This window comes from Cetorhinus maximus, chromosome 20, assembly GCF_964194155.1.
Source record: "Cetorhinus maximus chromosome 20, sCetMax3.hap1.1, whole genome shotgun sequence".
NCBI classification, from domain to species: Eukaryota; Metazoa; Chordata; class Chondrichthyes; order Lamniformes; family Cetorhinidae; genus Cetorhinus; species Cetorhinus maximus.
The window spans coordinates 6,943,987-6,957,121 of NC_135898.1; the positions used below are offsets into that span (position 1 = coordinate 6,943,987).

The window sequence follows — 13,135 nt, forward strand, 5'->3', positions numbered from 1 at the left end:
TGATGTTGTCAGCAATGATTCCTTTTTATGTCCTGTCCTGAGTCCTTGTTCCCCTGTCCCAGGCGTGTCAAATAGAGAAAGGCTTATAGGCTGGTCTGTTCCCCAATGCACATGAAGCTGTTGGATTCGGTGCTTTTTCCCGAGCAGTCACTCAGCTCTGGGTGTTCGGGAGCAGACAGTTTAGTCCCAGATCACAATTTTCAGTGTTTTCTTTTCCAAGGTGGCACCGTCGGAGGGAGTGGGAAAGGAAGAGGAGCGAAACGTAAACAGGACGGCACTTCAGGAGGGACTGCGAAGAGGACCCGAAGGTGAGGCTGTTTGGGAATTGGTTGGGGAACTGGTCCACAGGGCCGATGGCTGGGGGTGGGGGAACAGAGCGGAGCAGCGTTCAAACAGGAGAGCATTTTCTCACAGATGAGATCGTAGGCTTATTTTCTGCACTTTTCCTCTGGCAAGCTTGGTCCAGTGTTCGACTGGATAGTGTGGATTTTTTTGATTGAGATGACCAGTAAGTTCTAAAATGCATCCTGCACATAAAAACATCGGTTTCTCCCTTGTACGTGGAGGGATTAATTGTTAACATGGTGGCTTTGCAGTGGATGTTCACCAGCAAATGAACTCAAACTGCACCCTCTGTCCAACTTTCTGACATTACAAAACTGACTTTTTTAAAAAAATGTATTAATTTATTGGATGTGGGCATCAGTGGCAAGGCCAGTGTTTATTGCCCATCCCTAATTGCCCTTGAGAAGGTGCTGGCGAGCTGCCTTCTTGAACCGCTGCAGTTCATGTGGTGTGGGTACACCCACAGTGCGGTTAGGAAGTGAGTTCCAGAATTTTGACCCACTGACAGTGAAGGAACGGCTGATATACTTGTAAGTCAGGATAGTGAATGGCTGGAGGGGAACCTCTAGGTGGTGATGTTCCCATGCGTCTGCAGCTCTTGTCCTTCTAGATGGTAGTGGTCGTGGGTTTGGAAGGTGCTGCTTAAGGAGCCTTGGTGAGTTTCTGCAGTGCATCTTGTAGATGGTACACACTGCTGCTATTGTGGGTCAGTGGTGGAGGGAGTGAATGTTTGTGGATGGGGTGCCAATCAAGCGGGCTGCTTTGTCCTGGGTGGTATCAAGCTTCTTGAGTGTTGTGGGAGCTGCACTTATCCAGGCAAATGGGAAGTATTCCATCACACTCCTGACTTGTGCCACGTAGATGGTGGACAGGCTTTGGGGAATTGGGAGGTGAGTTACTCATCGCAGAATTCCCAGCCCCTGACCTGCTCCTGTAGTCACAGTATTTATATGTCTAGTCCAGTTCAGTTTCTGGTCAATGGTAACCCCCAGGGTGTTGATAGTGGGGGACTCAGAGATGGTAATGCCACTGAATATCCTGATATGACTCTGCTTCAATGACAATACTTCATTGGCTGTCAAGTGCTTTGAGACATCCTGGAGCCCTGAAAGAAACTCTATAGGCGCAAGTCTTTGGACTTGTTTGAGGGTGGGGAGAATAGTGGCTCCACATTGAGTTTCCGATCTTTAATTTGCTGTTTGAGGGAGGTGCTTAATCATTCATTGTCCATAACAGGGCCTCCACCATGGTGATTTACAGACTGAGCAGAATAGCTTAGCTGTAGCACTAGGCCCTAGCCCAAGCCAGATGAGCGCTCAAGTGTTTGCACTCAAGCGCAGGAGAGGGCAGAGTGATGTGTGGTCAATACTGAAGTGGTTCACATGCAATCGAGGGACACTTACCATATTAGTTTCTTGAGGGAAAGGAGTGCAGAAATGGATTGTGTTGGATATGGAGTTAATTACTGGCATGTTTTGGTGCCACTGGCCAAAGAGAAGAACATGACACAATTGTGTAGACCCTTTTGTGACTCGCAACTGATGTCGTTAGAATGTTTACACCGCAGCGGTATTTATTTCACTGTACTGTGGCCCTGTCTGATCTGATTCAGGTTCCTGAGGGATTAGGTGGGAAGTATCAGATGGTAGAAATTAGGGTTTCACCCAAGGATGTTACTAGCTGCATTTGGGCCCATGAATAGGGAATGGCTGAGGAAGATCTTAAGGGGAGATGAGGTGCTTTTATGTAAACCTAAATGTATATATTTCTTCCCCCCACCCTACACCGTCCAGTGACCCGCTGTTCGCTGCTCAACGTCTGCCCCCACATGGCTATCCCCTGGAACATCCGTTCAACAAGGATGGTTATCGGTATATCCTGGCTGAACCTGATCCCCATGCTCCGGACCCAGAGAAACTGGAGCTGGACTGCTGGGCTGGTAAACCCATCCCCGGGGACCTCTACAGGGCTTGCCTGTATGAAAAGGTTCTTCTGGCACTGCATGATCGAGGTGCGTACATGAGGTGTTCTGGGGTGGGGTGGGGGGGTGATGCACACAAGCATTTCTCTTTAAATGTTTCTCTGTTGGGCTGATGGGGCAGTGGGCAGCCGCTTGAGAAGTGGAGGCTTCCTCCCAAGGAGAACGGAGCTCCAAGAGGGTCGCAGTGGCTGTAACCTTTGTGCTCTGCAGAATGGGTGGGTCTTGATGTGCAATTTGAAGATGTGGCAGTCTGCTTGCATTCTTTCCAGTGTTTGTCAGGTGGGGAACAGTTGCGTTGGGGACAATTCCAGCTGTGTATAACCTGGAATCAGCCCCTCGTCTTCAATTTATTGTTGTTAACAGTTGTGAACACTTGTTCCACAAAAGGATCTTCTCCGCCCTTGTGTTAATTGGTAGCCCAGGCCATATTCTCAGCCTCTCAGCATAGGGAGCCATAGCAATAGGGAGCTGAGTGCACTGTGCAAGATAGAGATAGCTTTGTGGCTTTTTGGTTGCAGATTTGCAGTCCTTCGGTCACAGTGGTTCCTGCATCATTTACTCCCCAAGGAATCTCAGAATTTGGGGATGTCATAAATTTTCCTGGGTCAAGTTGAACTTGAAATAACTGTGCCTTCCCCTCTCTGTGGTGGTACTGACCCATTGTGGCCAAAGCCGTTCATGTACCAGACTCTGGGTTTACTTGTGATGAGCTCACGTTGGAGATCTTTTGTCACACCAGATCGAGGAGAGGGTCTCTTCACTTGTAGCCACCATTTGTAGGGGAAGGAAGGGATCAGTAGGCACAGTGTCCAGCATCAAACCACAGACTTAATGTAGAGTCCATCCTCCAAATTATTCTTTCTCTAAGATGGTTACCCAGCTGTCGTATCTAAAGTTGAGGAGACTTGGGAGTTCGGGAAGTAGGAGACACTTAATGTTGTTGCTTTCGCGAGCTCCTAATTGAAATTGATCTTCATACATCGTCGAGCACTTATGAAACCAGGCAACTCTGTAATATGGAGAGCACCTGTGAAACCTGGTGTTTATTGGCTCTGTGACTTTTCCAGCCCCTCAGCTCAAGATATCTGATGACCGGCTGACAGTGACAGGAGAGAAAGGCTACTCCATGGTGCGAGCGTCTCATGGGATCCGGAAAGGAGGCTGGTACTTTGAGATCACAGTGGATGAAATGCCTGCGGAGACAGCTGCGAGACTTGGTTGGTCACAACCTTTAGGTACGGTACGTCTCAGACCTGCACAATGGTATTAGAATAAGGGACTTCACTTTGTGCAGGGTCTGGCTCTGTTTGACCTCGTCAGCCTGAGCTTTTGAAGGGCAGCCCTTGGAGTAAAACGGGTTGAGGTGAGAGTCCAGTTGACAGCTAGAAAGACATGTCAATTTTTTAAAGAAAGCAATTTCATGGACAGATGTGAAACATGTAAAAGCTAAGTGGCTCTACAAGTAACAATCAACCTATGTAATCTGGTTCTGTTTCTTGAGGGAGTTGTGGAGGAATTTCTAGAGCATTTTATCCTTCCTTCTTGGCTTGGGTTTTTCATTATTTTTTTGCCCTCTCTCGGCCAACAGCATGGTTGGAGGAGGCCAAGAGTGAGTGTCCAGTCATGATGCCCTGGCAGTTGAGAGTGGGGCAGACTTGATAGGCCCACTGGTTTTTGCTTGTCCATCAATTTTATATGTTCATACGAGAGAGAAAACAAGTCCTGCAGTGAAATGAATGACAGAGATGCCAACTAACTATGGCCTCAAACAAAGCGCAAAACAAATGGAGTTAATGCTTCAGCCCCTGAAATAAGGCTCACTTGGATGACCACAGAATTTTGTAGTGGCTTATCCAGCTCTTGGCTGACGCAACATGAAAGACAACTTTATTTTTAATTTATATGATGTAACTATCCTCCAATCACTGCATTTTACTGGAGAAATAACCCTGCCTTTTTCGTGAGACCTCTGCAATAGTTTTGGCCATGAGTTCTGTTTGCTGACGGTCATAGAGACTGTTTAAGTAGACTCTGTTTGCTGTAAGTTACGCCAGCCTCCAGTTCATTGGCTGATGCGGTGGTGGCGAAACTGATTTTGCCACTGAGTGCACTGTTCCCTCTTTCAGCTGCAGTTGGAAATCTAACCTGCCTCTCTTGCCTTAACGTGGGTGGCAGTGGGGGAGTCACTTATTCTCAGAGCCTTCCAAGCTGCCACCAACTTCCAAGGTTTTCCCACCTGCTCAGCTCCAGTGGAGAAGCATCCCGGAAGGGGCTTCACACTGTAGACACTGAGAGATTGTTTCGGCTGACCGGGGAATCTCAAACACCAGGGCACGATCTCAGGATGAGGGGGCCAATGATTTAGGACTGAGATGAGAAAAAAATGATTTCACCGCAAAGGCTGTGAATCTTTGGAATTCTCTCCCATGGAGGATTGTGGATGCTCCACCACTGAATATATTTAAGGCTGCGATAGACAGATTTTTGGCTCCTCAGAGAATCAAAGGATTTGGGGAGCAGGCAGTAAAGTGGGCTTGAATCCTGAGATCAGCTATGATTGTACTGAATGGTGGAGCAGGCTTGACAGGCCAAATGGCCTCCTCCCATTTCTTGTGTGGGTGAATGCAGCACAGAAATTTTGAAAAACCTTCCATTCAAACTGGAAGAGATTAGCTGCTTGCTTATGTCAGGCCATTGAGGTGCTGCCACCTTTTTTTAACCTGACATTTCCTTTTTTTTTAACTGGGGCAGTGACTGCTGGTAGAGTTATTGACATGGATTTACCTTTGACCAGTTTGTTTTGCCCAAACTTGAACTTTCTCAAAAGCTACCTGCAGAAGGGTTAAAATTATTGTACAAGTCGGCAGTTGATCAAGCAGAGTGGAGCAAGTGCACGTGGCTACTGATCAGTTGTAAATGGGATAAGGGACGATGATTTTATGAGGAAAAAAAAAGTTGGATTTTCCAGTGAGCGGAATCCCTCAAAGTTTAAAAATGAAAATTTAAATGTGTACTGTACTTTGTTTTGGAGCAGGTTTGCTCACCTGAGCCACGGGATGCTGATGTATGACAGGTACTGCGGCTTATTCTTTTGGTACTGGTTGTGGCTTGACAAAATGTATACTTCCTAAAACCTGCCTCTGGTACAGTGAATTCTTGATTAAGAAACACAGTCCCCTCACACGAGATCTTAAATGAGAGGCGGTGAGGTAAATTAAGTAGCAGTGGTTTGTTAGCACCAAGCCCTAGAGTAGGAAAGCACGTAGCTCAGATGAAAGGATGGGGAAAAAAATTGCACAGTTTCTGAAATTGTGAGAAGGTGGGTCTTGATGCCAACCCAAAATAAATCAGGGAGTTGGCAGACTGGCAGCATCTTTGGAGCTGAAGTGATTGACAGCAAAGTTCAGAGATCAAGTTGTAACCTCTTTAAACTTGGCTCCCTCCAGGCAATCTCCAGGCACCCTTGGGCTATGATAAGTTCAGTTACTCGTGGCGCAGCAAGAAAGGGACCAAGTTCCATCAGTCAATCGGCAAACACTACGCCAAAGGCTACGGGCAAGGGGACATCCTGGGGTTTTATCTCTACCTTCCGGAGGACACTGAGGCTGCTCGGGCACTGCCAGACACTTACAAAGATAAGGTAAATGGATGGGTCTTTGCAGATGGATCAAAATTTCAATTTCACAAAATTCCCTCATTAACATTAATATGTTCATTGAAGTTGAACATTTGGTCAACTTGGGGTAAACAAGTTTAACAGTTAGGTTAAGCACATTCCCATCAAAGGCATTTTTGGTTTTTAATGTCCAAAGAATTGGAGCAGAAAATGTCCTGGTTATGTGATGGCCTTGCTGGTAACTTGCAAAGAAGAAGGATGGAATCTGTCCCATTCTGGTGGGGAGTCCCATGTGTTTATGCTGTACAGAAGGCCATCTGGTCATCAGAATGAGCTGTCTAACATTATTCTACCTCAACTTATGTTGTCTGCATCAACTTGGCTCTGTTCAGTCTCCTTGTCCCTCCAAATGGTAATTTTGTGCACTGGTGGCTGAGCAAGTGAATTGTCCCCAAGGCATCTGATAATGCTATTGGAGCCTAGATGTCAGCTGTGGCTCAGTGGGAATACAGCTGAGCCAGAAGGTCATGGGTTCCAGCCCCACTCCAGAGGCTTGAGCACAAAATCGAGTCTTGATGACTCAGTCCTGAGGGAGTGCTGCACTGTTGATGCATCGTCTTTCAGGATGAGAGGCTGTACCAAGGATCCATCTTGGATGTAATCAATCCCTCATTACCATTCTGAAGAAGTGTGGGGTATTCCTTTCAGGTGTCCCGGCCAATATTGATCATTCAACCGACAACTTTAAAAGACAAACGATCTGGTCATTATCATATTGCTGTTTCCGGGAGCTTACTGCCTAATTTCTTACAGTACGTCCCAAAAGACTGTACAGCTAAGGAAGCAGGTACACCAAGTCAGAATGCTAATTTTAAAGCCTCTGATACATGGAGCCCAGATTAGTATTTGCATCTGTTGGAATGGCCACCTTCTGTTTGTCCAGCTGTTGGGAGCAGCTCCTTCAATGCTTGCAGCCTTTGTTTTGAGCACATCATGCAGCACTAATCTGGGAAAATCTGCAAGAGAAAAAGAAGTTTGTGTTATGTACCCTTAATGTCAGTGTTTTTCTCTCTGGATCAGGCTCTGATTAAATTCAAGAGTTACTTGTACTTTGAGGAGAAAGACTTTGTGGACAAGGCTGAGAAGAGCCTCAAGCCAGCGACAGGCAGCAAGGTGAGATTCCCAATTAGATTTTGCCACACGTGCTTGTCTGCAGTTGCCATCAGCCAGCAGTTCCATTTCATCAAAATACTTGGAGACATATTCTGAGGTACAGTTCCTGCAGTTTTCCACATGAGATACAGGACAGTATCAGTAGATCACTTGACCTTATTTCCTGGGGGCCGAAGCGTATACAAAGAGGTTAATCCAGACTCTTTGTGATCTTGTCCACATCCAGTACATACACGAATGCACCACAATAGTAGCGCAGCCATGACTTGGAACTCTGCTCAAGCCAAGTGTAATGCTCCACCCCAACTTTGGCTTGGGCTGGTCCAAGAATTCAAGTTGGGACTTCTGATCAGAAGCCTGAGTCAGAAGCTCATGGGTTCAAATCCCACTCCAGAGACTTGAGTGCAAAGTCAGTATAAACACCACAGTCCAGTACTGAGGTAGTGCGGTCAGAGGGGCTGCCTTTTGGACAGGACTTTTGCACAGGAATCTGCGCACTCTGGTGCACATAAGAGATCCCGTTATCCGAGGAAGAACCGAGTTCCTCCCCGGTCCCCCAGTGTAATATTTATCCTTTGGCCAATACCACGAGAAGCGGATTATCTGACTATTATCTCATGGCTGTTTGTGGAATCCAGCTGTGTGCAAGTGGGCAGCTGTGTTTTTTGCAATATAACAATGACTACGTTATAAAGAAAGCACTTCATTGTCAGAACCTGAGATTGAGCCCGGCTCAAGAGAAATGCAGGTTTCTTCATTATTATCTGACTAGATCAGGACAGGATTGAATCATTGCAGGAACACTTGCTGTTGTCCAATTCTTACAGATTGGATTTAGAACAACTGATGCCATGGCTATGTCACTGAAATGTTCTCTTTTTTTCTTGATCAGATGATATTTTATAAGAATGGCGATAATGAGGGAACTGCCTATGAAAATGTATATGCTGGTGTGTACCATCCTGCAATTTCTTTGTACAAGAACTGCACAGTAAGTACAGCTGTAGAAGCACAATGAGCTCTTGCTGGTTGCAGCCTTTGCCTACTGTGTCTCTGTTACATTGATCATCTATGATGGTGCGATAGAATAAAATGGCAGAGGGAACCAACTGCTCTATTATGTGCACAGAGAATTCCCTCACGCTTTCACTGCTCACCATCAGTGCAGCACTCACTTTCTTGGATTCAAGTAGTCATCGTTTTCACATGTTTCCTGCTTCCTGTGCCTCTGGGTTGAAAGCTGCTGGAAGGCTGTGGGGATGCAGGACCCCCATTCTCGAGCTCAGCAATAGAGGACCAAGTCCAAGATGAGCATTACCCCAAAGCGGAGGAGATGCACTGCAGGCACTTGGCTTTGGGAGCCTCTCACGAATTAGTTAGCTTCGTGATGTGGGAGATCCAGGGCAGAGAGAAGGAGGGATTGTTGGTGATAGGGAGCCATCATGTACCGATGTAAAAGCACCATGCAATTAATGGAGGGAATTAGGTTTTTGCACTTGCAGTTAGATTTTTGTTTCAGTGCCTGAGAATTTCAATTGGATTTGTTTGCTCGATTTGAGTAACATGAACCCTATTTTTCAGAAGGGAAGAATTGGTTTGAAGTTTTGGTTAAGTCTACCTCTGAATGAATCTTATGTTAGACCATGGAACTCAGTTTTCATGCTGTAATATCGAGCAGGCGGTTCACTTATTCAGACACCTTAAGGTGAAGCAAATCATTGACTTTTGGGTCTGATCTTTTCAGGTGTCAATCAACTTTGGACCAAATTTCAAGTATCCTCCAAAAGACATTCCATTCAAACCAGTAAGTGATTCAAATGACTGCTTCTCATTGCTTGTAGTATGCTGTTCACTCCATGTTTTAAAAAGAGGAACGAATGCTGGAATTGGAGGGAGGAGGGCGGCGGCACACCTAATTGGCCTTTTCTCTTCATAAACACTGACCAGTGAATTTGCAGTGTTTTGTGTGGGAAGGGCTTTGGATTTCCAGCTTCAGTTTCTTTCCTTGAATTCTAAAATTGCTTTTGGTTGACCACGAAACCAAGGCTCCATCATCCCCGAAGTCGACGTTAAAGACCCTGTGGTAAGATTTGAAGAAGAGCTGGGGAATTCTCCCAGTATCCTGGCCAATATTTACCCCTCAACCCACAGCACTACAGGTTCACTGGTCATTTTTCTCATTGTTGTTTATGGGAGCTTGCTGTGTGCAAATTGGCTGTCATGTTGCAACGGTGGCCTGAACTTCAAAAGTAGTTTGCTATTGGCAAAGTGCTTTGGGTTTCCCAGAGACCGTGCAAGGTGCTGTAAAATTGCAAGTTATTTCCTCTTCTAGACCAGGAATGCTATATTCATAGAATCATAGGAATTTAAAGCGCTGGAGGAGATCATTCAGCCCATCATGTGTGTGCTGGCTCTCGGAAAGAGAGCCCCACATACCCTCTTCTTGTCTGTAAATTTCTCATCCTCATACCTATCGCACGCCCTCTTAACATGATTGATGCTTTCGGATTCTACCTCCTTTTCAGGTGGACTGTGTATCAAAGTCAGTTCCCTGAAATGGAGTCAGAAACTTAGCCAGCAGGCGCAAGCCTGTGCCGTCCGATGTTCAGGAGCCTCTGTCGTTAACCCTATGCTGTTTGTCTTTGCTGAATGTGCAGATAAGTGACATGGGCTGGTATGCTGTGGTGGAGCACACACTGGCAGACATCCTTTACCACGCCGAAGGAGAGGTCGATGGCAGGCGAAGCCCACCATGGGAGCCTTAAGTCCCTTTTAATGGAGAGAAACCCTGGGACTTCAGAAGTAGCTGAAGAAGTTGTGGGCAACTAAGCTTAATGGAAGTGATACTTGAGCCATGAACTGTCGTGATGGGTTCACACAACCTTGGAGTCATGTCAGAACAATTTCAATGTACTTGGGTTTAGGTGAGCCAACCTGATGTTATTGCAAGCCATCTCCATGCACATGTAAGTCATGTGGTGTACAATTGCCAAGTTCAGACCTTGTACATGAGCCCTTTCCCCACCCAACAAACCAGTCGCAATTGTCTTGTGACATGTGACTGTAGCCTCATGATGATACATTCCCCCTGTTGTAATGCTGAATCCTCAACATGAGATAAGTAACAATGGCATTTTCTCAGTATTGAATGGGTCCCTTGCTTTTACGTGCCTTGACTTGGTGACCTTGGCCTTTTATTAGTATAGAAGCTGCTGCTTCTTGGAATCCTAACTAACGTACACCACTTTACTCACTACTGGATAAAGGGGCACCGGGAGGATTGTAAACTTCAGTTCAGGTCTGTATCAGAACAAGCAAGATGAAGTGATTATGAGAGACCACACAACATTTGGTAGGGTTGGGTTCCACAGCACTGCAAAAGCTTTATGTCTCTTTGTGGGTTGTGAATGTGATTGTGTGATTGTGTAGGAATGTCAGGTTCACAATCATAGGAAGATGGCCTGACAAAGACCCATCAGACCAAACAGGGAAGGCTAAAAGAAGTCTTGTATTTTGATACCATTACCCTGTAATAAAAGTTGGAATTGATGTCCGTCTCTTGTGCTCCTGAGCAAAGTTGTGTTGTGTATTTATGTGCCCTCATTCTGGGAGGAAGGATATGACATTGGCAGGTTCTTTCTTTCACTGTCTGCCAATTGTCACCTCTATTTCTCTCTGGTTTTTATATCCACTTATAGGTTTGAAGTCATCCTCATCACCTTCATTTTGACATATTTTTCATCTCTTTCCAGTTTAACTTGAAGCCTCTAATGTCCCACACATCTGCCTATCTAACCTAAATTAGGACAATGGTAAAAAAAAGCCCATATTTTAAAATTGGACTGCTGATGGATATTTGTGAGAATTGAATGTCATTCTGTTCCATCCTGTAGGGCAAAGTAGCTTCATTTCTGCCTGCACTTAACAGTTTTCTTGTCAGTTTGTGTGGGAATTGGGTCTGTATGCTTGCCATTTCCTATATGCATCTGGGGCTTGTCCATGTTTTTCCTCCAGCTCATCCTTTAATTTTCTTTGTAAAGTGAAAGATTGGTGAAAGGGTCAACCAATTGGAGTTGAGAAGAGTGACGGTGCAAGGGGACAGGGAAATTGATGGACATTATGACACTTTGGACCAATTTTAAGTGAGGATGCTCAGTCCCAAAGGGGGAAGTATTAGCATTGTGTCTTCCTATTTGTGTATTTTATCTGTAAATAAATTGTACTAGTACTTTTAGCCTACAGTGTGGTCTTGCTCCGAGGGCATGGGTGTCTACATATTTTGCAGTGAGCAATTTGCTGCTATCAGTGTTGGGCCTGATGTACACTCCACCAAATATCCCAGAATAACTACTGATTTCAACTGGGAATACTTGTTTCCACAAAGCTTTGAAAAGTAAAAGCTTCGCTGTTAGTAACTATCTTTTAGTCAGACCCAGAAGATTTGACACTTAGCATGTCTGACCTTCAAGTGGCTATGGATCTTAGTTGTGAGAATAAGCAGTTTGCAGGATATATTTGGTGGGTGGGGTGGGGGGAGTTGGGAATTAATAGCCTGTCTAGTGTCCAAAGGATTAGAGGAGGTGTGGAGAGGCTGATGGGGGAATTAACTAACAGTCTAATTCCGTGTTGGCTGAAGGTGAGAGGGCGGCTTGAGTGAAGTAGGACTAATGGACACCACAAGCTTCATTAGAGGCCAAACCCTGGAATGGGTGCAGCAAGTGAATAGAATGGGAAATCGCCATGGGCTTAATACATGGAATTGTGGAAAGGGAAGGTGAGAGTTGGTAAGCTAATTGCCCAGTTTAGAACAAAAGATGCCAGGTTTAATTCCTGCGCTGATCTCCGTCAATTCGGCAATTGGGGCACGAGAGGGAAAAATCAGCCCAGCTGATATCTGTGCTTGAAATCTAAAAGGGAAATGCTTGCTTATGATCAAATAATGCACAACTCCTCAATCGCGAGGCAGATACATGAATAATGGGTCGTTAGGGGAGGTGGCAGATGGCTGTCTTGGGAATCTGACCCCAGCAATCGGCAGTATTGAGAGGAAAGTATGGCGAGAACGTCTGGGGGAGCTATTGAAAAAAGTTCTGCTGAATGAGCCCTAAACCTGTTGTGTCCTGACACAACTCTTCCATTGCACAATTCAGTGTTCTGACCTTCTCCACTATCCTGAAGTCAGCCGCTGCAGCTGTTGACCATCCTCTGTTTCAGAAAACACGTGTAGCCCTCAGCTTGCCTTCCCCCTGTCTCAACCTGTCCTTTCAATCTTCCTGTGCTTCATCCATTGAACTATTTGATACATCTATGAGGTACAAGTCAGGAGCGTGGAATACTCTCCACTTGCCTGGAAGAGCGTAGTTCCAATAAGACTCAAGAAGCTTGACATCATCCAGGACAAACCACTACTACTTGTTTGGCACCCATCATCCACCAGCTTTAACATTCACTCTCTCCACCACTGATGAACAGTGGCGGCAGTGTGTACCACCTACAAGAGGCACTGCAACAACTTATCCAGCCTCCTTAGGCAGCACCTTCCAAACCCGTGATCCCCACCACCTAGAAGGACAAGGGCAGCAGATGTATGGGAACACCACCACCTACAAGTTCCTCTCCAAGTCATGTGGAAATATATCGCAGTTCCTTCATGGTCACTGGGTCAAAATCCTTGAGCTCCCTCCCTGATAGCAGTTTGGGTGTACCTACACCACATGGACTGCAGCAGTTCAAGAAGGCAGCTCACCACCACCTGCTCGGGGGCAATTAGGGATGGGCAGTAAATGCTGGCCCAGCCAGCAACACACACACCCTCTATGAAAGAATACACAAAAAACACCTCTACAGCACCTCATCTCAGCAACACCGCAAGAAGGCTGCAGAGGTGAACAATTCGAGTACCAACGATAAGTATTTCCCCACTGGCTTCATAGCAGTTCCAATTTCAAGAAGGATTTTCATAGTGCTCAGTGTGGAAATTTATTTAAAATATGTAATAAATACAAATCACAGAGCACTTT

At 45.7% G+C, this 13,135-nt stretch overlaps 1 protein-coding gene across 4 annotated transcripts in view; it reads left to right on the forward strand.

Moving 5' to 3' along the window:
- Positions 1–10,664, forward strand: part of ash2l (ash2 like, histone lysine methyltransferase complex subunit) — a 40,103-nt gene extending 29,439 nt beyond the window's left edge. For all 4 annotated transcript variants that reach the window (XM_078565412.1, XM_078565413.1, XM_078565415.1 and 1 more), the window contains 8 exons: positions 221–308; positions 2,139–2,356; positions 3,394–3,561; positions 5,773–5,966; positions 7,023–7,115; positions 8,008–8,106; positions 8,860–8,919; positions 9,773–10,664. In XM_078565412.1, coding sequence (XP_078421538.1) covers positions 221–308; positions 2,139–2,356; positions 3,394–3,561; positions 5,773–5,966; positions 7,023–7,115; positions 8,008–8,106; positions 8,860–8,919; positions 9,773–9,880 — 1,028 coding nt within the window. In that variant the 3' untranslated portion in view covers positions 9,881–10,664. The remainder of the gene's footprint in view (positions 1–220; positions 309–2,138; positions 2,357–3,393; positions 3,562–5,772; positions 5,967–7,022; positions 7,116–8,007; positions 8,107–8,859; positions 8,920–9,772) is intronic.
- The last annotated feature ends 2,471 nt before the right edge of the window (positions 10,665–13,135 follow it).